This window comes from Camelus ferus, chromosome 7 (assembly GCF_009834535.1).
Source record: "Camelus ferus isolate YT-003-E chromosome 7, BCGSAC_Cfer_1.0, whole genome shotgun sequence".
In the NCBI taxonomy this organism is placed as follows: Eukaryota; Metazoa; Chordata; class Mammalia; order Artiodactyla; family Camelidae; genus Camelus; species Camelus ferus.
Window position 1 is genome coordinate 55,468,858 of NC_045702.1, and position 27,200 is coordinate 55,496,057.

The following is a 27,200-nucleotide window of genomic DNA, read 5'->3' on the forward strand; positions in this document are numbered from 1 at the left end:
ATGTAGCACAATGCCTTCCAGGTCCATGTGTGTTGTCACAAGTTGAAGGAACCCTCATTTTTTATGTCTGAATAATATTCTGTTGTATAATTGTATTACAACTTGACCCATTCGTCCATCGATGGACACTGAGGCTGTCTCCATGTCTCGGCTGTTGTAAATAGTGCTGCTGTGGACGTGGGGTGCAGATTTCTTTTTGAGTTAGGTAGACTCTTAAACACTGTCGACCAAAGAAAAAAAACACACAAAAGCTGCAAGTTAAGTTTTATTCGGGGATCTTACTGAGGACTGAAGCCTGGGAGAGAGCCTCTCAGCTCTGAGGAACTGCTCCAAAGAAGAGGTAAGGGAGGAACCAGGATAACTAGGAAGTTTTTGCTGGAAAAAAAAAAACATGTAGCCGGACATCAAAAGATTACTGCTGATGACAAAAAACAGACATCTCAAGTTAATGATTTGAGTTCTCTCCTATATATAGGAAGATACAGGCATCTGGGCTCACTGAAATTGTTAGGTTTGTATCTTAACTATCTTGGTTCAGTGTCCACAGCACAGACTGCTTCCTGTTTTTCTCCATCCTGATTTTCCCTCAGGGCACACGACGTGGGTGGCTGCAGTGGCTGATGGCTTGATCCTTGTAGAACTGGAAAGGCGGGCAGCATTCCCCGTCCACAGTGTCCTATAGTTAGATGGAGCATCAGAAACTTGTCCAGCACCCTTATTTTATAGATGAAGAAACTGAGCTGTTATGGAATTGTTTAAGCTAGCCAGTGGCCCACCCCTTCTAACTCCTGCTCCAGTGCTCTCCCTAATACATTAGCTCTTCTGTGGCTGAGTATTCACCTTTCTGATGAGTTGTTATTCTTTGTCAGCCTTGCAATCAAAGCAGTTTCCGGCAAAGGTCAGCTGATCCCATCAGACAACCTGCTGATGAAGGAAGAGCCTGCCCCAATGCTGTTGAGAAGGAACCCTGTAACCTGAACAAAAACTGCTTCCACTATGATTATAATGTAACAGGTACGTGAATTGTCATTTCCTCCTGGAGTTAAAGGTCAGATCCCGTGTCTGTCAGTTCAGCAGCATTCCCGGAAGTGTTGCCCTTCTCCCGTCTGCGTGCCTTCTGGACCTGCTGCTTCCTCTCCCAGAAATAATCCTGTGTTAAATGACAGAAATATTTATGTCTTTTTTTTTAATAAACATCAAGATAATGGGAATGAAAACATCACACAAACATTAGCTCTTGAAGCAGATTGTGAATAGTCTAAGTGCCTATTTAAGACACCCTCCCACTTAGGAAGGTGCAAGTAAAAGATGTATTGTCCCCATGGGTATCACTTTTATTGAAAGATGTCTTTCTTCTTCAGAAGATGTTTAATCGCTGTGAATACTGGGATAGCAATTTTTTCTGTAGGGGCAGTTCATAAGCATGATTAGTCTGATGTAAAAACATCAGTGATCTTAAGCTTGCCAAAATATGTAGAAAATATAAATATTTCAGTATTATCAAAGATGAAAAAAGATAGATAAGGGTTTTTTTTTTTTTAAGGAAAAAGGCTCATTCTAAATTCCATTTTTTTCCCTAAACCCTCATCTCATACCATCAAGGCATATGCTTTAGGAAAGGCAAGTTTCTTGGTTTATATGACTTAGGACAACACTGAAGCTTATTTTGGAATTTTTCCCAAGTGATTTTCACATTGAAATACACTCCAGAAATTGTACAATGACATGGAGCAGTCAGGTTGGCTTTTCGTCGCTTTCAGTTTTTCTCTTCAATTTCCTTTAATGACACAATGAAATCACAGTTCTCTGGGACATGTTATGTTGCCCTGGAAAGAAAGAGGAAAGAATTATTTTGCCAAAGACAGAAAATAAGTGAAATAAATATGGCCACAGTGATTTTGAAATAAATTTAAGTGTACATTTTAAAACATTCTAAGTATGAACAGTAAGTGAAATACAGTGTTTTATTTGAATACAGCTACCCAAAGTACCAGCCATTAAAATTATGATTATTTTGCTAAAACAAAAACATTGAAAACTTTTACTTTCATAAGGGAAAAATGACCTTTGATATGCAGGCCAGACCATGTTTACAGCATCACCAAACGGCCAGCTGTCAAGCTTGACAAGCAGGCATCTGCCTTCAGGAATGATCCCTGCAGCCGTGTGCAACCCCAGCAATGCCGTTTGACTCCTGATACGCTCAAAGCCGAGACCCATATGCTCTGCATGTGGGATGATTGATTGTGGAGCTTAGGAAGCAGTTGTGAATTAAATATGGGATTCAGGTCATCCGAGTTTCCTTTGAAATCTGTTTCCTATGTAGCCTTCTGTGCTGATGGGCTCCCTTCCTTTCAGACTGGAGTACGTGTCAGCTGAGTGAGAAGGCAGTTTGTGGAAATGGCATGAAAACAAGGATGTTGGATTGTGTTCGAAGTGATGGCAAGTCGGTTAACCTGAAGTACTGTGAAGAGGTAAGGGGATGCTGGGTTAGATCTTTGTGAGTAAATTCTTTCCAAATCATTTCAACTCATGCCGAGCCAAGTGACCGGTGCGTTGTGCAGCTCGTTGCCAGCAGATGTTTTCCGCGCTATTCAGAGGCTGCTATGCACCCTCTTGAAAAGAGACATTGCCCAACACTACTGATTTCTACACATAATTTCCTGTATTTTGTTCTGCTTGGAGCCTAAAGGTATGCTAATTAGCCTATTCTGAAAGAAATGCTTGGGGAACAATAAGTAATCAAGGTGCATAGAGGCAATAAATCTTAATCAGACTACTCACCATCTTTTGTAATTTCACATGAATTTTGTGTTGCCTGGGACACCTGCCAAGAGCCATCAGTTACTCTCTCTGTTGCAAAACATTGATCGCATGTGGTTTGGTAGCAGATTTTGATATTAGGATCTAATACCCAGCTGTGAATGTATGACTCAGGTCTGGATAAGAGGGAGCTTGAAACTCAGACAAAGGAAGGGAGTCTTAAGGTACAGAGTGCCTTTAGGTACAGAGAACTGTAGCTGTTAATTCTCCGATTTACAAAAGTAACGCCCCCAGTAGTTTCATACTCACCCGACAGTATGAAGATGTCGGATCATATTTCATCAGCTGTGACCTAAGCAAATCTGAGAAAACATAGCTGTTGGCCTGCCTTAGTATTCATGAAGCTGCTCTTCAAGTTGTAATTATTTTGTCTGATTCCCAGACCAAAAGGGCACACCTCTTCCTGACAGGTTTTGACTCCTGCACCTGAGGCCCACTGGGTTAAACAGGAACCAAGATAAGCAGCAGGCTCTATAAATTTGGACATACGGGGAAGAACTTAACCTCATCAGGGTTCAGTAGACAGATGACCACAGCTTCTGTCTACACATCCTGGGGGTTAGTATCTGCCCACAGTAAACTGTTCCAACTCCTAAGGGAAAACCCAAGATGGAACTATTTTAATCCATTTGATGTCCTTATCATGTGGACCTAACTTAACTCTCTATATCTCTGTCGATGGGAACAGAACTCCCAAATGTGCTGGAAGCATGCTGTTTGTAGTTAATCAATTCCTCTCACTATCATCTTATAACTTAGTTATTGCTTTAGATTTAATTAGAAATTTCATACCTGAATCAATTTGGTTTTGAAATTAATAACATTAAAGTTAATGTGGTCATTATAAAAATAATATTATTACAGTCATATACAGGTTGGAGAGCTTTCTGTGATCTACTTCTAGTTGGTTATTATGTCTCTTTTTTTTTTTTTTTTTGCAAATGCACTTGTAAATGCCCTCCTGGGTCAGAACGAAATAAGGATGAATAGCTCAGAGCTTTCTGAAAGCTAAACCCAAATTATACAAGACTAGTTTTTAAATATTTCATATGACTACAGGACAAAGCTATAAATAGGGCCTTTTATTTCTTAAATGAAATGTAAGTACCTATAATTTAAATTATCCAGGAGCCTAGATAAATTTACTTTTATGGACAAATATGATCATATTTGAATACTGCAATGACAATTAGGGATTCAAATCATAACATTTTATCAAACACTGTCTTCAGGAAGAACAGTGCTACTCTCTGCAGGAAATGGATTAAACAACTCATATCTCATTTTATCCGTCCCTATGGAAGCAGCAGAATCAAATAATAGCCCTGAGAAAAGCTGGCTATCTTTTTGACAATAGATTGATTGCGTACCTACTAATTCACGTGCAAACCCTGCATTCAGTGCAACAGCAGTAGCTAAGTCTCGCTGTTTCTCTAACCGCCAGAAAGAAAGATGGCATTACTACCCAACAAAGAGGAAAATTAGGGTTAAACCCATCCAGCATTTCTGTAGTACTTTTGTCTTTGATGTTTGTCAGACACTAACTCACATGATGACTAGTAATTGGTTTCTCCTTTTCTGTTCTTTGATCCCTGAATATATGTTTGGATTAATGATTGATAGACAGACAGACAGACAGAAAATGCAATAAATGTAAGGGGGACAGTAGCATGGGGGAAACTGTCTTGCCACAGGACACCCAGAATATCTGTAAACAGACATCCTTTTTAATTCTCTAGTAAAATAAGCCAGTAGTAGTTGAAGCATGATTCAGACCCTTTTTCTATGAAACTTACTATCTACCTTAAATGTAACACATCATTTTTATCATGTCACCTTAAGAGTCCTATTGCCAATCTCCAGTGACTTTTAAGTGATTTTATGAGTCTTAGATTAAGTGATATGATGAAAGTTTTCACACCAAGTACTCAGCTTTGCCAGGTATCACTGGTGGAAATATAAGGGGAGTGCCAGCAGAGGGATGTGGTACAGAGATCATCTCTCAGTAAATAACTTAGAGCCAAGAGCTATACTTGAACCACAACATAACATTTCAGGGAAAGTTTCTTTTGCCATTTTCTGCTATATAAATTAGACACCATAAACTTATCTTTCAGGCAGAAATAAAAAAGGTCTTGAAAATGCCCAAGGAGTACCAATGTAAAAAGTGTCATTTTCCTAACAAGATCTTATTTTTTTCTATTTCAATGCTACTTTGTTAAAATGTTTGCATACATACTCAAGTTCAAAATCTCATCCTGTATTTTAAAGGTAGAATACTTAATAAGGAATGAAAGTCAATACAATAAAATGCACAACGTTATCTGATGAGAGGCTAATGCCAGAATAACAATTACACCACAGTTAGCTGCTGAGATCAGTTTTAAGGAGAGTCTTTGTAAAAATAATAAATGTCTGTAAATGTTCATAATCAAAAAAATTCTGGTGACCTTCCTTCTGAGAGAGTTTACTTAAAAACTACTTTGTATTATTTCATTACATTATTTTTTTGGTTTTGAGTGGCAATTTTTAAAGCCTTTATCTTTTGCTTTAGTTTGATATGCACACGTAAAAATAAATAACATCCCAAAGATACAACTTTATAACTGTATATTGATGATACTCTTAGTTTTACTACTAGAAAGTAATCTTGCTTTTCCTATTTATTCCTTATTTAGGGAAGTTCAGCCAATTTGGAGATTAAATCTGCTTTCTCCATTGCTTATTTTAAAAGTTCAACAATATATAAGTGTATTGAGGAAACGGGTTTCGCCATTCATCCTGTGCCTTTGGCTCCCTCTCTCTGGGCTTGAACCACTTCAGCAGTTTGGGTGTTTGCCCTGCAGACATCTTTTTATGACATACGTTACTTTTTCTTCCTCTCCTCTCCTCCCTGGTCCTGTCTTTTCCTTTTCCCCCCACTCCTTCCATCACGACAACACCGCGGTCATGTCCCTACAAACACATCTCCCTCTATCCTTGCAGCTTGGCCTGGAGAAGAACTGGCAGATGAACGCGTCCTGCATGGTGGAATGTCCCGTGAACTGTCAGCTTTCTGACTGGTCTCCTTGGTCACAGTGTTCTCAAACATGTGGCCTCACAGGTTTGTTTGTACCGTAATTAGCACTAGACTAACAATCAAGGAATAGGAAATAAAATGTCCCTCTTGCTTTAAGTCCGATCTTCAGAAAGGTTGAATTAGGGTGTCTCTCTTTCCAAAATACCTAAATGTTACTTGTTCCTGAGATCTTCTCAGGAGAAACATCTATGGTGCCTTCTCCCATTAAGATATGTGCTTACACTAAGGTTGCATCGCTTTGTATCTCTCAAAGGAAAAATGATCCGAAGACGAACAGTGACCCAGCCCTTCCAAGGTGATGGCAGACCATGCCCTGCCCTGATGGAACAGTCCAAGCCATGCCCAGTGAAGCCCTGTTACCAGTGGCAATATGGCCAGTGGTCTCCATGCCAAGTGCAGGTATCAGATCTTAGGAGGTTGCATGGAAGTGTGTATTCTTTATCTGCAGAGACTTGGTTTCAGAAATATTTTTCAGAGCTTATAGATGGCCTGTTTCCCTTAACGATCTTAGGTACCTTGCCATTTCATAACTTTCATTAGTTTTGATAACAAGCACTCCCTGTCCTATGTTTTTAAAATCATTTGGAGACTGATTCATTTTAATGAAAATTTATTTGCCTGTCTTTGGCTCAAAAACAAATAAATTGCTCCCTGTATGCTTTATAGCTAGTGCCCTCTCGGGCTTCTTCCCTCGGGTTTCAGATGCTCCTGTAACTACTCATAAATCAAAATCAGTGGTGCAGAGATGACTGTAAGCGATGAGCTCACTAATGAATTATTTTTCTTTTCCTAATTAGTTATTTCTTCCTCCATTTCAGGATGCCCAGTGTGGCGAAGGGACCAGAACAAGGAACATTTCTTGTGTAGTGAGTGATGGGTCGGCTGATGATTTCAGCAAAGTGGTGGATGAAGAATTCTGTACTGACATTGAACCCATTATAGATGGTAATAAAAAAATGGTTCTTGAAGAAACCTGCACCCAGCCTTGCCCAGGTAAGAACAGCAAAACAGAATTCATACCTTGGTCTTTTCTTACCAGGACCAGGATGGAGAAGGGGTTGCATATGTAAGTCTGAGCTAAAGGATGTCAACAATGGTCTCATTCAGTAGTATCTGTGCCAACAGCTAGTCCCAGTAGTGTGGATGAAGGGGACACTGTCTCGTTACTGCCAGGTCAGGCTCAAGTCCTCATCTCCCACGTGGCCTCTGTTGACACCTACCCTGCTAAAGTTTTAACTTCTACAACAGGGAGAGCATGAAAGAAAAGTTGAGGAAAAAAAGGATAGAACACACATCCTTTTAGGATTTCCAGAAGCAGAGGATAAGAGAGAGGCAGTGTTTATGCACGGAGTGGCTAAAGAAAGATTCAAGTCATAACAGAAGCTTCCTCTGGGTCCTGGATAGAGTCAACAGCAAATTCACACCTAGATAGACTACAGTGAAAATGTAGACAAATAAAAGAATTTGTAAAGCATTCAGAAAGAAAACAGCAGATTATCTGCAACTGAAGATAATCAATTAGAATCATAACACAAATCCTCTTGGTTCAAGTGAAAGCCAAAAGACAGCAGAATATATTCAGAATATAGTGGAAAATAATCAGTAACCTAAAATTCTGCCCCCTGCTAAATAGTCATTTAAGGAAAAAGGGAAGAAAATATTGAAGGAAATCATTCCAATTCAGCGTTTCACACAAGAGGTGCATGCAGTAAAATGTAGAAAGCACATGTTGTATAGAAGTAGCTTAGAAATACTTGGCAGACAGCAGTCTGCTAATGATAGGAATGTGGGCTTGACGTCAAGCATGAGCCAAGGCCTTGAGAAAGACGCAGGGGCACCAGTTTATTCACAGGCCAGCAACGAGCAAGACTGGAAGCGGATTGCCTATATTTAACCTCAAAGAGAAAGGTTTTTATTCTCCCAGTTTGTTTATAATTGTGATTAAAAAATTATCTCTGAGAAATGTGTTATTTCAAGTAAGAGCCCCCCAAAATAAAATAAGGATTTGGCTAACCTTACTAGGTATGAAACAGGCTTTCTATATAAAAAGGACATTATCTAAGAAAAATCTAAAGATAAATAACATATTATTAAAATTTTTTAATGGGACTAAGTCCCAAAAAGCTAACAGTAAGGGTTGTTCATTCTTTCACTCATCAATTTATTCATTTAGTAAGTAAATTATTTGAGGTGTAAATATGGTAGTTTCTGTAGTTTGATATTGAGACAACATGAATAAATGGAACAGAAAATAAAATAACGGCCCCCAGTGCTTTTCACTGTATGCTAGACTTTGAGGGCATTCCTCCCTCTGTGTATTCAACTGTAATAGTCTTTGTGTACATAGATATTTCCATCTACTTCACAGTAAGAAATATTTTGTTAAAACTAACTTTCTAGACCTAGGCAAAGTGTTGCTTCTATGACATTCCCACATGTTCTAAAAATAACCTTTTCCTGATCCAGCAGTTCTGTTCCACTTCCTGTCCCCTCCCTCCAGACTGGCCTGATTTCAGTCCAGAGCTCCTGCACAATCTGATAATAAAGTCATTTTACTTTACTGCAGACCAAGGTTGGGGCTGCGGCAGCAGGTGAGGGCTCTGGATGGGGCCAAGGACTGAATCTTCAGGCTTTGATTGCTGAATGTCCACACAGTTGACCAAAGGTGACCAAAGCTAAAAGGTGGAAGGCCTACCTGTTCCTACACACAGCCCCAGTGCCACATTAGGGTCACACTGTGACACCCATGGCTTTGAGTGGACCTGTCCCTTGCCAGGCACTGATGTCACTGTGCTTTGCTGTGGAGCCTCTGTGCTTGTTCTCAGTCTACTTCCTGCACCACAATCACCATGCATTTGAGTGTGACTTATCGAGGGTCACTGTAGGCCAGGCCTGGGCTCAAGGCTGGACATACAGTGGAAGAGAAACATAGCCTGTCCTCGGAGAGGATAGTTGCTCTTCTAATAGGGACGCAAATAATCCTAAGATTGAAATCTGTGGTAAGTGATGTGAAAAAAAAATTCTAAGATCCCATAGTAGCATAGAATAGGGCAAACACACCATTTTAATCAAAGCAATTACAAATCCAGGGGGAGGCTGCTCTTCTGTTATAAATTACAGCCTATTCATTTCATTTCCTCTCTTGCTAATCTTCCCTAGTGATGGGTTTTGAAAGCTAGCGATATGTGAGCTAATAAGCTTTAAACAGTAGAATACTGAACTAGGAAATGCATTTCAGACACTTAATTGTCATTTCTTTGACAGGCATAGTGTCGTTTTATTATTACACTGGTTTCTATGGTCAAAATATGAAGGTATATTTAGTACAAGTCAATGCCTCACACTCATTTGCTGTTATTAAATCTTTGAAGCCTGACATGGATTATTTTGCAGTGGTAATTATATAATTCACAGACTACCATTAGAAGACTTACTGACTTTTGTGGCAAAATACACTATGTCAAGTGACGTAAGCATAGGGATAAAACCTATTAGTAAAAACGTATGTTTTATTTCCATGTAGTTTGCAGTCCCTGAGGTGAAGGAGTTTGACAGGAGTTTCTCTATTTTATATTTAATAGTTTCTCCTACATAATTAAAAAATGAGTAACCCAAAAGTAGTACTTCCTAAGAGAAATAAATATTTCTAAAACTTTCTTAGACTACTTAATTCTTACTCGCTTCTTTTTCCTTAGCACTTCCAAAATTTACTAGAATTTCCTTCGCTTTTAGATGATGTTAGACACAGTATTAAGGACATATAATTAAGTTCTACAAAAACCACTCCACTTTAGTATTATACACCTATCTGTTAGTCAGTAATTCATATCTTTCCAGGATTTCTTAATCCTGGCAGAAGTTTTTTCATTAATCAGCTCTCCAGGCAACTTGGCTCATGTTGGACATCTTCAGCATAATATAAGGCAAAATAAATTATTCATGTGATATGGCTGGAATAATTAAAGTGATAAGGACCCCTTATGGATTTGTGTTTATCGAAATTCACTGTATTCTCTGAACAGTATCCCCAAGCAGTCAGTCCTGAAGAATGAATAAGTGTATGGGAAAGGTATTTCATTAAATCTTCCCTGTTCTCAAAATGATTGAAGATGAACACACGACATACTACAGCCCAGCAATTCCACTTCTAGTTCTATACCCCAAAGAAATGCGTTTGTAAGTTCACCAAATGACTCATACTAAAACGTTCACAACAGCAGTATTCACAACAGGAAAAAAACTTAACAAATCTCCAGCTGCCCACCAGTAGTAGAGTGGGTATCTAAATTGTGGCACATTCATACCATGAAGTACAGCAGTGAAAGTGAACAGACTAGAGCTACAGAAATCCATCATGGATCTCACAAACATCAATGAGGGAAAGAAACCAAACATGAGAAAGTTCCCGTGGTACTATTCCGTATGTAACAAGAGGATGGTTTCTGAAATTTTTCAGAATGCCATTGCTTGATGTGGATGTCGGTTACATGAGCATTTAATCAGATTGTGAAAATTCAGTTATCTGTGCATTTGTGATACGTAATCATTTTGCATGTATATTACTCTTCAATAAATAATTGAAAAAAGCCAGGGGTGGGGGGAGTTTGAAGATGTGGATCAGAGGAAATGGTGTGCGTGAGTGCCCCGACTGCAGCTGCCCGGAGGAGCTGTCTTACCTCTACACCTTTGGGAAGAAACAGGAATCAAGCATGAATACCAGCTTTCTCAGCCTTGGACTTCAAGCTCTTCTGAAATTTTGAACACCTAGAAGACAAGTTTAATGTATACTTAAATTTTCTTTAAATAGTACCAAGTGCTTAATGATAACAATGACAAGAGTGGTAGTAGGTTTTAAGCAAGTATTTGTTGTCTCAAGAAAAGGGGAATCATGATGGACAAGCTTAACTATAGTTATATTTGATATCATCAAGCAACACAGTCTACACCCAGTTAGTCACTCAGAAAATAACATTAATACAAATTTATAAAAATACACACAAGCTTGCAAATATTAAATATTTATGTAATCTTACCAATATCATGTATACCTAAAAATACTGCTCAGTGGGGTTAAACATAAAACGGGTATCTGGTGGTTATTCTTTCTGGGTGTGGGTATAAACTACAAACCTGTGTTTTGCAGGTGACTGTTATTTGAAGGACTGGTCTTCGTGGAGCCTGTGTCAGCTGACCTGTGTGAACGGGGAGGACCTAGGCTTCGGTGGGATACAGGTCCGTTCCAGAGCGGTGATTATCCAAGAACTAGAAAATCAACATCTCTGCCCAGAGCAGATGTTAGAAACAAAATCATGTGATGGTGAGTGCTACTGTTCATAAAATCTGTTTATTTTAGGTTTGTGTTGATAAGCAAAAGCGTAAGATACACAGTTTTCTGTTAAATAAGCAAGTCTGCTAAGAGCTCACTCAAGGCTGAGGAGTGAGTTACAGGGATGATTCTGAATTCTAAAGATTTAGAGGGGAAAAAGTCTAGCCACCCTTTGTAAGTTAGAGATGAAATATCATAAAAAAGTTTCCCAGTTTTATGAGCTAAAGGAGGCCGAGATCAGTAGACGCATATTGTTCACACACCTATAGCAGTCCTGATCCTGTATGAAGCTAGCAATATCCTCAATTTATTTAAATCAAAAGAAAGAATTAAATTACAAAGCAAAAGCAAAATGAGATATTTCAGTATATTCTCAGAAACTGGTAAGTCAAAGTACTGGTAAAGATTAGTCTAAATTTGATATATAAACATGTACTTTCATATATGCTGTATCTCTCTATAAGTCTGTGTACACACATATACATCTACCCAGTATAAACAATACCACAGAGCATTAAAATGTCATACGTAGTCTGGGAACACAGAGAAATCTAAATGAACACAAAAGAACTGTTATCTAGTGGAGAATGTCAGGCTCAACAGACAACCCTCTCATCCCTGCTTGCATTCTGGAGCAATTAAAGAGTATGACATTAGCAGGGAGGAGCCAGAATATTACCTGTATTACTGAGAAGTTGAAGGAAGTTTGGAATGTTGGAGAACAGTGCCTAGAAAGACAGCCCAACGGGCTAGATGACTTAACCCAAGAATTAAAGAATTACCCATCCTATTAGTTGAATCTTCCCAAATTTACCAACCAGGTAAAGCATTGCATATTCCTGGGACAGGGTAGGTAAAGGAGAGCAAGGTCAGGAGTTACAATAAATGAAATAATTCCCAAAGGAAAAAAGAATTGTTTACCCCAAATGACAATGAAATAAAATGAGGAATCACAAATACCACGGCTGGAAAGAAATCCCCCCGGCCCCCTGCACACACACAAGTGAAAACTGAAAACTCCATCTCTAGAGCATGACTTACCAATGCGGGTGCAGCACAGGAGTACTTGAAGGGAATTTAAAGCCTCACGTGCTTAGATAGGAGAGAGAGAAGTTTAATATGAGCTAGATTTTCAACTCAATTTTTTTTAAAAAAGGAAAAAGGAAATAGAGTAAAGTAATTACAAATTTAATGAGATAGAAAACAAAGAAAGAAGATAATCAGCAAACCAATAATTTGCTTTTTGACCAAACAAAATAGAGTACCTCATGGCAAAATCAACGAAGGAAAAAAAGGGCAAAATTATTAAGACTACAAATAAAAATAGTATTTAAGAAATATAATTCTATGAATAAATTTTGCTAATAAATGTAAAAACATGATGACAATTTAGAATGTTATTGTAATTTGTCAAGATTAATAGAGATGCTAAATCATAGATTCTATCCCTCTTAAAAACACACATCCATCAAATACGTAGTCCCACATGCACACATACTAAAAATCTAAATGGCTTTAATTGAGTTTTAGTAAAATTTAAAGAAACAGACAACTCCCATTTTCATGAAATCTTAAAGTTGGGTGGGAAAAAAAGATGAGGAGCATCTCCCCAACTTGACACCAAAATCCCCAACAAAAATAGAAAACAATGAAAATACTTTTAAATTAAAATTTAAATCTTCAATGCAGTAAAATAGATCATAAACAAGGTTACTGGATACGCCACAGATCTTAAAAATTATTTGTGAAGTCATTTTTAAGGGATTAGTGTCTAGAACAACTATCCTAAAACTTCTCAGCCTTCTAAAACAATTTCATACCTGTAAAATTGTTGAGGACCCCAAACTGCTTTTCTTTGGGAGTTACATATATATCAAAATTTATTGTATTAAAAATGACAAGTGAAGTTGTAAAACATTTGTTAATTTAAAGCAATCATACATCAATTTTATGTTACCATAGATATTTCCTGTAAAGTAACTAGCTTCCAAAACAAGAAGAAAATTAACGACATGCATGGTCCTGTTTTACACTCTTTCAAATCTCTGTAACATCTGGCTTAATGAGAGACCACTGAATTCACTTATCTGCTTCTGCACTCACTCTACTGCAGTCTTAGTTTAGTTTATGTATATGAAGAAAATTCAACCTTACTCACCCAGATGTATAGTTAAAAGGGGGAGGTCCTCACACACACCTCATACACCGAAAGAATGTCAGTCTCCCCTGGTCCTTGGGCCATAGTTTGAGAATTGTTATTCTAGAATGAAAAATTCCCACAATTCAGTAAGAAAGGGATAGATTTCAGAAGAAAAAAGGGATGGGGGAGCCAAAAGATAAACATAAGCAATTCACAAGAGGAAATCTAAATGCCCCAAATGTTTTTCTTACTGTTTAATTGCTTTGGTAATCAATTAAAAGTTAAAATGATGAGATAGTGTTCCCCACCCACAAGACTGACAAAAAAAATTTTTAATCTGGAACTGATTGTGAGGGTTTAGAGCAGTGGTGACTCTTACTGCTAGTGGGTATGTAAATTGGCACCTTTTAAAGAAAAAAAACAATGAGCTGTATTTAGTAAAGTCGTAGCAATCCCTCCAGTGATACCCAGACATTTCCCTTTAGGTATTTACTTAAAGAAGCATCAGGAGGCTTGCGTAAGGCTGACCACTGGGGCACTGTTGTAATAGCAAAAATTGAAAACAACCAAAAAGTTCACCCATAGAGGAAATAGGTAAATAAACTGTAGTAGTTAGTAGCATGGAATTCTATATAGCAGTTAAAATAAATTGACTATGTCTGCATTGAGAATCCCATAGAAATACTTCATCTGTAGCATTGGCTAGTGTCAGAATGATCTATGTATCATCTGTGTCAGTATGATACTTTTGAAATTTTAAGACTGCCTGAAAATAATGCTATAAATCATTTATGGATTATATGTATTTATATTAAAATAGAAAACATGTCACAGAAATGCATGTGTCTGCTTCAGAAACAGTGGGTATTGCTGGACAGTCATGGAGGGAGATCAGATCAGGAAAGAATATAAGACAGAGTTTGTTACTTTTTATTCATCCACAAGCAAAAGAAAACTAAAGCAAATAGGACTAAATGGTAATATTTAGTGGGTAATTGAATATTTTTTAGTTTTTTTTTTTTAATAGTTCAGTTATCCTCCATTCTTGTCTGTACATTCAACATGCCATACTTTAAATAAAACATTAAATTAAAAACCAAGCTCACATCAGATAGTGTGACAGCAGACATGGAAAATTTGATGGATTTAGGTATGGATCTAGAATTTTGTAACACAGCAACTTCAGCACAGTAACTTGACATTTGAATTATTCAAAATGGACTTCTTACCACTTTTCAGTTATTTATAATAAATATTTTATTAATACTCTATCTCCATGATTGTCCTGCTGGACTGCATAATGCCTCTGTTAATATCTGCTGTGTCCCTGCAGATGGGCAGTGTTATGAGTATAAATGGATGGCTAGTGCTTGGAAGGGCTCTTCCCGAACAGTCTGGTGTCAAAGGTCAGATGGAGTAAATGTAACAGGTAAACCTCATTTCTCCGTTCTTTGAAAATCCTCCTATAATGCATATGTAATTGGTTAAAGAGAATAATTAAGAAATCAAAGATATTCTTTCAACATTCCACACATGATTGGATTCAGGAAGCCTGAGCTGTGTACCTAGTGACCAATGAAAAATTATTTTTTTAATATTTCAATTAAACTCTCCCTCACCAAGCCATTTTAGACATTGCTGCTAGATTTAATTAAAATACTGTCTAACTCTAAATGATTATTTTAAGTAAATAATTCTCAGATTATTTTTTCTAGAAATTTTATGTATTAATAACTCACTACATGCTAAAAAAGTCAGTTTTGTCGACTGTATGTTTCTGTGCCTTAAAGGCAATATACATGCAGACCAGATATTACCAAGACAATGTGATTATACAAATCCAAGTGTTTTGCTTGAATTCAGAAATCTAGGACTTCTAATTTTTTATTAAGTAATAGAGAAGACCTATTGGTAAAACTCAAGCTCAGAGCATCCGGTAGCTACTGTCAGCCTGCTCCGTCCCCACTCAAAAATCATCACCCATTGAAAGAAGTAATCCAAATGAAGAACTTTTCTAAAATTTCCTTTGATCCAAATATACCCCCCCCCAGAGAACTACTCTAATCTGCAGTTACTAAAAGTCCTTATCTAAGTCCCCATAAATGGCAGGGTCCCAAAGACCCTTTGAAAAGGTCCAGAGACAGAAAGAACCACCCTGCAAATTTCCTACAAGGAAACCAATGTCAGAACCACAACCTCACCCTCAAGCACATGGACCCAGAGATCTAATGTCTCAAACAATTCATCGTTCTAGACCTAATCCTCAAGAAGCTCCAGAGCCCAGTAGCAGCTTGTTAACTGTTAGGGGGACCTGCTGCCTTGCTGCCACTGTTTTGACCCTCTGGCAGGGAAACAAAGTCTTATGCATTTGGGTGCCCCTGGGTGATGTCCATTTATAAATTTAGCTGTACTATCTACAGTAAGATGACAGGAGCAGGATCGATATACTTTTTGGAAAGCATCAGTTTTTATATTGGATTTTAAATCACCTAATTACTCATTTCCTCCCTAGGAAAGCTAGAGCAGGATGTCAAACTGTATTCTTGTGAAGATTTTATACATGAAAATTCTGTGTTAAGAAACACTTGATAATAGCAACTCCTGGTGGACACGTATGTACCAAAGACAAGACACCTACCAGGAGACTGTTTGCTCTTTCACAGTGTTATTTTCTGGGAGAAAAACCTGTTCCGCCACCACTCTCAGAGGCACAGGAGGGGAAGGAGCCCTGGGAAGGGAAGCACAGGCTTTCTGAACCTAAAGGCATCACAGAGGTGGTCCACTTGGTGCAAATGTTGAAAACGAATGTCTACATTCTCCTTTAAACTGTCACAGAGAGTTTTATAACTTCCCCAAAAGGTCCTGCTAGTTTCCAGTTATGTGTTGTGTTTTTTTTTCAAATATGGATGCAAATATTTGCACTTTCTTCTACATGTTTTTCACACTGAAGTTGGGGCTCTTCCCCAGTGCAAAGGTAAGTCAGATTTTAAAAGACTTCCTGTAGAAATCATGTTTTCAATTTCTTTTCCCTAAAGTATCCTGTGTGTTTATTCCCTTCTAATGCCAAAAATAAAATAGTGTGTAAATGATTGGTCATAAACTCTATATACATTTTTCTTCCATCTTTTAGGAGAGATGGGATTCTTTATAAGAAATAGACAAGCATGTAAAGTATGTTACCTACCTTAATCGATTGCTTTAATTTTATGAATAGTTGTCCTTACAAGAAACTCAAGATGTTTTTCTTTGTCTTCATCTGTTTAACGATGATAACTTCAATTTGGCCATTTAACTGCAACTGCCTTGCGATGACTAACTGCTTTTGCATAACAATTTTTCTGTGAATAGTTTTAGAATATTGAGATTAGGCAAAGAATTAACAATAGGCACGTTTGATTAAATTCCAGAGGATCATCAATTCCATAAGTAAACGAAAAATTTTGCTTTGCTCAAATTCTGTTAAACTGAACAAGTATAGTTTGAAACTTTGAGTTTCTTCCATGCCACCAATGTTGTTTCTTTATGACATCTATTCTCATCTTGAAACTTCATTATAATGACTTAGGCATACCTGGTACTGTACTAGGAAAGAAAAGGGCTAAATAGAGAGCTACAATGTCAATTTAAAACAATAATGCAAACACACCACTTAGTAGCTACATTTGTTTTCCTTTCCTACACCCCCAAAATATCCTGAATTAGTAGGAATGGTGATTCTCTTAGAAAGAAATATGCATTATAAAAAATACATCTACATGTTATCACATAAAGAGATTTTTTTATCTTAATATGAAAACTATTTATTTGAATAACCAAGAAAGAATTTTAACTTTAAAAGATAATTAAATCTGCTTTTTGATGCTAGGCTTAGCCTTAGGTACAATGGCAGGAATAGCTTATGTGCAGTTCGTATTTCCAAAGTAGCAACTATAAAGTCACCCATTCAGCAAGTGCTTATCAACCACCTGCTGAGCGGCAGGTACTGTGCTGTCTCCTCTGAATCAGAAGGCCCTCAAGTTCCTAAATAAAGTGGTCAAGGTTAACCAAATATTTCACGTTCAGTCACCCTCAGAAAAATCTATAGGATTCCCAAGGTGCTTCAGGATTCAAAGACAAGTCTATAACAATGACCTACTTTTCTCACTGCAAGAGATGCTACTTGTCAAAATATGATTTTCTGTTCTGCAGGGGGCTGCTTGGTGGTGCGCCAGCCTGATGCTGACAGGTCTTGTAACCCACCGTGTAGTCAACCCTACTCGTACTGCAGCGAGGTATGTGTGAATTCATGAGGGTAGACAAGCCAGCTTCATCGTCTGTCACCCTGCTCACTGCCTCTGATACAATCCATCCCTCCCACCCCCCAAAAAAGCATGTCTTGAGGCATAAAAATTCTATTTGGGGACCTCTACTTTTATCAATATAAACAATTCTGAATGCACTTGATTCTACTGTTAGAGTAAGTTTGTATAAAGTACAAAAAGTGTGTTCTTTTTTTTTTTATGTAGTTCTGACAAATTTCATGAAGTAAATTCCCAGAAACAGACTTCTTTAAAGCCTGCACTTCAGCCGGGTCTGTTATGTTTTCAAAGATCACCTTGCATGTACGTCTTGTTCTCCTGCAGACGAGGACGTGCAGTTGTGAAGAAGGGTACACTGAAGTCATGTCTTCCAATGGTACACTTGAGCAGTGCACGCTTATCCCCGTGGTGGTGATGCCCACTGTGGAGGACAAAAGAGGAGATGTGAAAACCAGTCGGGCAGTACATCCAACCCAGCCCTCCAGTAACCCAGCAGGACGGGGAAGGACCTGGTTTCTGCAGCCATTTGGGCCAGGTGAAGTGACTGGACAGTGTTGATGTAGAATTCTTGAGCTGTATATTTAACCAATGCCAAATGGTTAAACAATGAGCAAGCATTTTCATATGAGATCATTATTTCATCTGTACTCACTTATTTTGATACTGCCATATAGTCTTACCACTTTTTACTATTATGAAAAAAGCACTCATGCCTAAAATTCAGAGATATGAAATTACTTTCTTCTCAGAAAAATTTTAGGATTGATTATTATTTCAATTTCAGTCCCAAATTTACAAGTAGAATTATTTTCACATTGAACAAAAAAGTTTGACAATGAAAATATCATTTAGGAAGCAAGCTCATTATCATTCAGGATTAGGAGAAAACTATAAAGACATTCAACAATTGTCCCTTTGACTACAGAGTGTTAATAATTTGAACCTTAAATAGGACAGTCGGTAATGCAGTGCTGTACCAGGGGACACTTGTCAGCCAGTCCAGTTTTTGTCGCCCTTAAGCGTTGGCACACTCAAATACTCAGAATCTATACTGGCCCCAGATACACGGGGCAGGGGTGGAGCCTTCCTGTCTAGACTGACCAGACTCTTGTCATATTAAGCAGACAGCTCTTAATGTATCTGGTAATGGACTTGGAAGTCCATACAGGCAAAAGCTTGGCGGCTGATGAAATGCCATCCCTGCTCTGCACACTTTCTCTCTTCAGTTGATACAGCTGTATGTTCATCTGTAGAACTAAGCTGGTGCTTTAAAAGGTGCTAAGATCATGCCACTTCTTCTCACACCCTGCAGGGACTACTAGATCATGTCCAAAGGAAGTCTCAGGAGGCAGGATATAGCTCAAGTGGTAGAGCACATCCTTGGCATGCACGAGGTCCTCGGTACCTCTTCTAAAAACAAATAAACCTAATTACCTCCCCCACAAAAAATCTAAAAGAATAGTCAAAGGAAGTTCCCAGGCATCAGCTGCTTCCTAACTCCAGTAGAAGCATGAGGACGGAAGGAAGCGATCTGCACAGCTAGCACATCCCTATTATTAATGCATTAAGTCAAAATATTTTCTCTTATTGGTAAATCAATATTGGGATTTTTTAAGTATTTACAATATTGGGATGATTCACATTTAACCACACCATCCCTGCCTTCATTAGGTTTTGAGCTGAAAATAAATTTTGCAAAGCTGACTTGTCTGTGTAAGCAGGGGAAACTCTTCTCTCTGTCCAAGATAGCAGACCAGCAAATGGTCATTTGCAGTCTTGACCAAGAATCCAAGCAGATCTCACATCAAAACTGATTTTTATAGAGAGAATATTATTATTGTCATTTAAAATTTAATATCATTTTCCTAAAGTGAACATTTTAATACATTAAAAAAGTACATTCTAAAAATGTACAATTAGACCTTGCTCTTGCTTTATGAAAAACCCAAAAATACTTGTTAAATTTCTGTCAGGACCAATAAACCCAACAGTAGAACTGCTCTTTTGATTGTGAACCTAGACTCAATATTTTAAAATCTTTAGAATTGGAAAAAAAAAAAGGAGGGGGGTATTTAGAATATTAACTTGGTTTATTTCCAGCAAATGAAACCCTAAGTTGATCCAGCTCTAGGAGAAAAAAAAATTCACAGTACTGATTTACCTTCCAAATATTGGATAAACTCTAGTCTCTGTGGGGTCAATCTGCTCAATACATAATTTTAATGCTAAAATCCTCTGGTCAGCTATGTGAGTACAACAGAAAATAGATGTTGGTGTGAGGATCAAATTAAGTTAGGCAAAGGCATTAATAATATCATCCATTTGAAGTTTTTTTCAGAATATAAAACTGTGAAGTTCAAAGAGAATGAAATCAGAAAACCTAGTTTAATAAAGTCCTTAGTCATAAAACTGGAGAAAGAAAAAATAAAGACTTGTCTGATTCCATATAATAGAAAAGGTAGAAAACAGTTATTTAGAGATGCTTTTATATGTTAATCAGACTTGGTTATTTTTTACAAATAATACTGTCAAATCAATTTTAAAGAACTCTCTAAGTGTAAACTAGATAAAGGATTACTAGTAGTTCCAAAATGTAAATATATTAACTTTCAATCCAGCTGGGGAAAAAAATGTCTAAATAACAAAAGTTTACATTCAGACACCTGTCTGCATCAACTCGAAGTTGTAGGACTTTCTCGAAATTGCATTATTTTTTCTTCTTTTCTCTCAATTGTCATTCTCAAGATAGAATGAAAATCAGAAGGAAATAAATGTTTATATAGCATTACACATATATTGAGTTTGCAGTAAAATTCAGGTAAGCAGCAATAGAAATTTAGATGTACTAACTTGAAATCTGAACTAAAACTGAAACATTATTTACTGCTTTTCAATTTTCATTGATAATTCATCTTTAATGAAGGAACATCTAACTCCTAATAGCAGCTTTGCATTAATCATTAACTGTGCCGAAGCAGGAATTCATTTTGAGTTTTGAAAGGACTTAGTCATATGTGACTGGTCATTGGTCATAGTTAAAGACTGTCATATATATCCCAGACTAATGTCAATTAATGACTAATATCCATTCTTCTTAGATGGGAGACTAAAGACCTGGGTTTACGGTGTAGCAGCTGGGGCATTTGTGTTACTCATCTTCATTGTCTCCATGATTTATCTAGCTTGGTGAGTGTTTAAATATTTCAAAATCTAAGGGGATGTATAATCATCTTTTTATTTCAGAGAAAATACTTCCAATTGGCCATAACCAAAAACAGCAATCTAACATCTCAAATAAGTATTCCATGTTTATTTAGCATTGGTCTGAATTTCTGAATAAACATGGTTTTAGCCTTAGATGGTCTTAACAACTATCAAGTCTGAGCCATTTAATTTCTGAAGATGAGCCAGAGCTGCCCCAGGTCATCTTCTCAATTGTATTCTCCTTGGTTATAGAAGCAATTATTACTTTGTATACTTACGGTGAGCTGTGGATTTTTATATTGCATTACTCCTGAGGAAGATATAGTGGTAAACCTCAATCTTATTCAACTATCTTTTAACACATGTATTAATTATAAATTACAGTTATTTATGAAGGTTTACAGACAAATATAAATGATTATACTGTACCATTATTTCCATTGTTAGTACTAGAGGAATTCCATTTAACTCATTTATCTTTTACAGGGTAATAAAATTCTTGAAGGGTTCTGTTTCAGGTTTATTCAAAGCATAAAACTGAGAGCTTCAAAGATACTAGAAAACCAAATTTTAAAGTTGAATTTCGGCAGTGTAGGCAATTAAGCAATTTAGGTTTATCAATGTTCAATTTTTTCATTTAAAACAATAAAAATTACAATCGAAGGTTGATTTTCCTTCTCCCAATTTTTTTTTTTAACAGCAAAAAGCCAAAGAAACCCCAAAGAAGGCAAAACAACCGACTGAAACCTTTAACCTTAGCCTATGATGGAGATGCAGATATGTAAACTGTTAACTTACCCCACAACAACAGGTTTCAGCTTTCTGCCTTTGCTGTAGATACCCAGAGGCCAAAAAGCTATTCAAACCGTGGGGATTAAAATGCATTTTAACTTTTTAAAAGATCATCATAAAGAAAAGAGTGAAAATCACAGTGCCATTGAAGATATCAAGACAGTACCACTTACAAAGAAACCATCAGCCCTGAGAATTCTAGGAGATTTAGTTCAATACATGCTGCATTCTGAGAGTTTTATGAGATCTTTTCTGAAATCTACCAACTGACAGTTCACCTTCGTCTCTAAAATACGGTGGTCGAATTGGCCAGGTAGGATGCCTGATGCAAGCCTCTGTCTGCAGTGTTAACCCATAGTAAGATTTTCGCATGAAGAGTCTATACCAAGATCTCTACACTACTATAGCCAGATATAACAACATATATACTCAATTGAATGATACACATTATTATGTCAGATCATATACTTGTTAATAAGCAATTTTAATGGTGAATAAAGATAAGCTCTAAACTGAGCAGAAAACCCACTGAATAAATTCAGCATCTTGGTGGTAGTTTCACTGACCTGCATTTCAGAGGCAAAGACCCTTTTATAAGACTTAATTCTTGTCTCTCTCCGAAGTATGAATGCTGGACATGTACTAGTATCTTAGAAGAGTCCTCAAGTTCAGTATTTTATAGTGGTTATTGTCTGGAAAATTAATTTGCTTGTATTAATACGTTTCTACTTTCCCTAATTTTCAAACTGGTTGCCTGCATCTTTTTTGCTACATGGAAGGCACATTTTTGCACTATATTAGTGCAGCATGATGGGCACTTAACCAGTATTGCCATAGAAACTGCCTCTTTTCATATGGGATGAAGACATCTGTGCTCAGAGTGTCATGGAGACATGTACAAGTTCTTGTGTCCTGAAGAGAGTCGAGTTCATTTGGGATGGCGACAGGACAGAGTTAACTATGACATCTGCTGTCCACACCCTTCCTCATTGCTGCAGTAACTGTGAAATCAACAATATGGCGGTAATTTAAGTGTTTAAGTCCCGAACTCATTTACTCTCCAAGGTGGATCCCACTATTTGGTTTTTAATTGTACTCTGAAGGGTGTTGATGACTGGAATTTTATATTTGTTAGCTTTGTTAAAAAAAGAAAAGAAAAGAAAAAAAGGAGCTGGTTGTCTTTTTAATTTTGAGCAGATGGAGAAAATAATGTATTGATGATTTTTGTAACTAAAAGAAATCAAAATTGTGTGTTGATTTTTCCTTCTCCCCGCTTTGTTTTTCTAGTTTCAGATCAAATCTATTTCAAAATCCATAGTTCTGTCTTTCTCACTAGTGAAATTTGAAGCAAGCCTTTTTAATGCATGATTTCAAAACTAGAATTTTAAAAAGAGAAGAATCACTATTTTGTCCAGGGCTTCATTAAATATCTAGACCAAGGGTGGCACACTTTCTCTGTAAAGGGTCAGATGGTCAATATTTTCAGCCAGGTCTGTGTTGCAACTTTCTCTGCCACTGTGAGAACACCCCCTAGACAATACACAATACAGTATGTAGAAGAATGAGCATGGCTGTTTTCCAGTAAAACAAACAAAAAAAAAAGTCAGCAGACCTCATTAGCAAGTTGTGGTTTGCTGGTCGCTGGTCTAGAAGTTTTTTCAGTGCTGACTCTCCATGTGTCATCTTGAGTTTTCGTTCACTTACCCTCCAACTGCAATCAGTGTTTAATTTCAAAGATGAAAAACAGTCATTAAATTTACCACTGTATCGGAAGCAGCTTCATTTTTCACAGACATAGCCCTGGGAATGGCACAGTGAAATGGTATCTAACTTGGTCAACCTCTTTCACATGAAAAGAAAATTCAAAAGGTGCCATTAAAAAGCAATACCATTTTTCAGGCAACATTTCCTGCAACAACCTTTGGGAGCAGGGAGGACATTAGGTTTTCAGGTCTTTAAAAAATAGTATCACAAGGTGTTTTATCTTGTTGCTATAAAAGTGGTTTGTACTAGAAAGTATTTTACCTTTATACTAGAGTCTGAACTCCTCCTACTGTTCAGTAGAGTATCTGCAATGATTATAAAAAATGAGATGAGGATGTCAGTGTCCCCCAAATGAACAGATATCTGAATATTTCAGTATGCATTAAAGATGGCAAGCACTAATTCCTTATTCAATAGTCACTGTATTAAACTATGTATAAATAATTTCAAAGCAAACAGATTGTCAGCAACATGAAAATTGTACCTTAAAGGAAAAGCATAAAAACAAATTCCATTTCATCCGTCTTATTAATGAGGAGGACAAAAATAATACTGTCACCCTAAACCTGTGATTGTCAATATATATACTCAGGGGTCTTCCACATAATCCTCAAGTTGATCTCTGAATAAAATGAACTCCATTTGTCCAAAATGGTTGACAAAGAGTCTTTTGCAGTTACTTGAAGAACTCAGCTAATGTATGCCATGCCACAGCCACTACCCTTGAAATTGTTGACTGGAATAAAATATTGTTACTACTTCTATACTTTCGCTACTGTAAAATGTCATCAATTCCAAAGGCAACTCAGTATCATCTGACCTATATTGTTAGAATTAAATGAATTAATGGGTCAAAATTATAAAATATTAAGAAAATGCAAGATTTTTTTATTCATAAATTGATTACCTTTTACAACATTACATATATGGAGGAAATGAGGTTCAATGTGACCTGACACTAAGGAGCATATTGGAAGTTCATTAGGATAAATACACACTGGATGGCCTCTTGTTAGAAAGGTATAGGGAGGTGAAGGTAGCTAGCTGACTATTTTGGACAAATGAAGGTTCCTATATTCATGCTTATTATAACATGAAAATGGCCTTATTTTTGTTCCTGGCATGAGTCAATAACAAGTTAAATACTGGAATTTCATCAGAATCTTACTCCTCCTGTTCATTGTAAGAATTCGGGAGGGGAATGTAGCAGTAACTTGTCTGTTGACACTTTTGCCTTACCAAAATGGTCTGTGAGCTCACAAAGATTAAGAATTACTGTTCTCTAAATATGCAGGTCTGCTTGGTTTAAGAAGAAAAAAGAAATGAAAAATATTGACAATAGTTTTACACTGTTTGGTTGGACTGTTTCAATATAAACCATAAATAAGTGGCTAACTGATCTCTCCTCAAAGTGGTTGATTTGCTCGTTCATCAATACCCAGTCTAGGAAATTGACCATAATCCTTATTTCAAAGCTGTTCTGAGGACCCTACATTGTAGCTTAAAGCTAATTTGAAAAGCAGTGCATAAAAGCACGTTCTTAATTACTTATAATAAAGCACAAAGTACTTATAACAAGACAGAAACTATTACGTTATCCCATGTGAGACACTCTGCCAGGCACTGTAAAGTATGAGCAGTGGCTTTTGTTTCCATATGTATCTAAGACATTGAAAAGAAGAGAATGTTTAGTGATGACACACACGTAACTCTTCACTCTAGATTTGTTTTTCATCGTGGTTAGTATTTTTCCTTACATGATGTCCATGTCCCTGGCCACGCTGTTAGGCTTTGGCCACATCGTTCAGGCAGGTGGCAATTGTCATAGTGTCTTAAGCAGAACCCTCTTAAGTTCCTGGACATTTCAAGATAAAATCACTCATTTAAGACTTTACAGGAAGCACATAACACCTCTCATTTTTTTTAACTTCCTCTAACGCCCTATATATCCTTGCTCCTTGATGATGAATTTCTCTGCCTACTCTGCTCTCTTAACAACTAATCTTGTCTGCTTCCCCCAGAACCACCTACTAAGCATGCCTAAATTTTTAATAAGAAAAAGAGTTGAATACCTATATGTCCTTCCTACTGGAGTCAAAGTGTCACTTAGACAGTGAACATTTTTGATTTAAACAGAATGTACTGGTCAAAGACACAAGCCAAAAAGAAACGAAAGCTGTGGAAGACATGCCAAAAGGAGAAAAAAAAAAAAAAAAAAAGACGTCTTCCATAAAACTGTCGATTCGTACCTTAGATTTAGTCCTACCCAATACTCCGCCTCCACCTACCCCTCTCTTGCCTCTTTGTTCAGGTCCTGCCCTATCAAAGGGCAAGGGAGGCCTGCACCTTTGAAAACTTACAGAAAGGAGAGCCCGTTCTTAGGCTGAATCCGGGTTTGAATGGATTTACAAGAATCAGGCTTCCCAAATGACCGGGGGGTGGGGGTGGGGGGTGCGGGTATCTCACCATTTGTAAAAATAGTACCAAATTCAAATGTTTATTGTTGTTTCCCCTCTAAGCTCAAGGCTGTTGAAAGGATCATAGTCACTGAACAAAAATTGAGGATTCACTTCTGACAGTGAGCTTTCCTGGGTTTGGTTAAGATGTGGGAACTGCAACTTCTGCCAATCCCATCCTGCCTGGTCCTGCTCTCAGGTGGCCGGGACTGCAGAACAGGACTGGGAGTGTGTGAAACAAGTGTGGGCCCAGCAGACACGACTCTTTACAGAAAATATGTTGTGCAGTGTGGTAGGGTGATTCCCTATCGAGCAGGGACGCTGAAGGATGGCTCTGTCTACATTATTAAATGAGTAAAACGAATGCTACATGGATATAGTTGATTTGGTAGTTTTGTTTTTGTGCTTCTACCAAGCCAGATCTTAAAGCGGGCAGTTACATGAAGACTTCTAGTTCGTGAGAGTCATGTTTTGAGCGGTCAGAAATCTCTAGTCTATTCAGGGTATCATCGGTGTCAGTCTTACTGTTGCGTTTTGTAGGTGTTTTTTTTTCCCCCCCCCCCCCAGCAATAGTTCCTAGATTACCTACTTCAAACCCTCAATGAACTCTTCCCAACTGTTTTTCAGGACTCTATTTTTAAAAAGTAAACATTAAGATTTCCTTTCTGGTACTTTTTCCTGCCTGTTTCTAGCACAGAGATTTGAAGTGATCAGTACCTGTCATTGTAAAATATACCTTTATTAAGTTTGCAATATGTCTTTCTATAAATTATAATCCCCGAAATGTGTTTTTTTTGGTTAATTTAATTACCTGAATATTTATTTTGTTTAAATAAGGAGGCAGCTGTCTAAGTTTTTGTTAATATTACTTTGTAAATTGTATAATGTAATTTATTTTAAATTATGTACATTTCTTTTTTAATGCACAAAATGTCTATGTACAATTAACTACAGATTTGCAAATAATGTCACTAAGCTTTATTCAGTTCATACAGACGGCATGTGAAGATGTAATATGCTTTTCTACATTTTCATATGGGTTATTTGTAAATAACTACGTTGCTGACAAACATAAACACAGAAATCATTTTCATTCTACTCGTGTGTCTTTTTAATTTGCATCACTTGCTGCTCAAATGTGGGTTAAAAATTTTTTTTCAGTGAATAACCAGTTTTTTGTTTGTTTTTTTTTTTACTACTGTATTGCCCTTTCCTGGGTCTCTCTCTCTCTCTCTTTTTTAAACAGCTCCAATTTAGAAAGTTTGAGAAATGCAAACCTTTACTTTAAAAGTTTGCAGAGGCCACAGATTAATCATCA

General features: G+C 37.2%; 1 protein-coding gene and 1 long non-coding RNA gene across 3 annotated transcripts in view; one reads left to right on the top strand and one right to left on the bottom strand.

The window, feature by feature from the left end:
• THSD7A (thrombospondin type 1 domain containing 7A) overlaps positions 1-26,980 on the top strand; it is a 362,680-nt gene extending 335,700 nt beyond the window's left edge. The window contains 11 exon segments of the mRNA XM_032483934.1: positions 870-1,014; positions 2,359-2,474; positions 5,809-5,926; positions 6,156-6,301; positions 6,721-6,895; positions 11,046-11,219; positions 14,702-14,797; positions 17,557-17,639; positions 17,991-18,201; positions 20,765-20,852; positions 21,571-26,980. Of these exon segments, the coding sequence (XP_032339825.1) occupies positions 870-1,014; positions 2,359-2,474; positions 5,809-5,926; positions 6,156-6,301; positions 6,721-6,895; positions 11,046-11,219; positions 14,702-14,797; positions 17,557-17,639; positions 17,991-18,201; positions 20,765-20,852; positions 21,571-21,655 (1,437 nt within the window). The 3' untranslated portion in view covers positions 21,656-26,980.
• On the bottom strand, positions 7,113-18,084 carry LOC116664954. 2 transcript variants are annotated; one of them, XR_004321511.1, is made up of 6 exons: positions 17,963-18,084; positions 16,553-16,706; positions 13,387-13,488; positions 12,270-12,320; positions 11,033-11,181; positions 7,113-10,666 (listed from the first exon to the last, which is right to left on the bottom strand). It is a non-coding gene; the product is annotated as an uncharacterized LOC116664954 (long non-coding RNA). The 2 variants fall into 2 exon arrangements; XR_004321510.1 differs by lacking the exon at positions 17,963-18,084 and having other exon boundaries at positions 16,553-16,902.
• Positions 26,981-27,200: the final 220 nt, after the last annotated feature.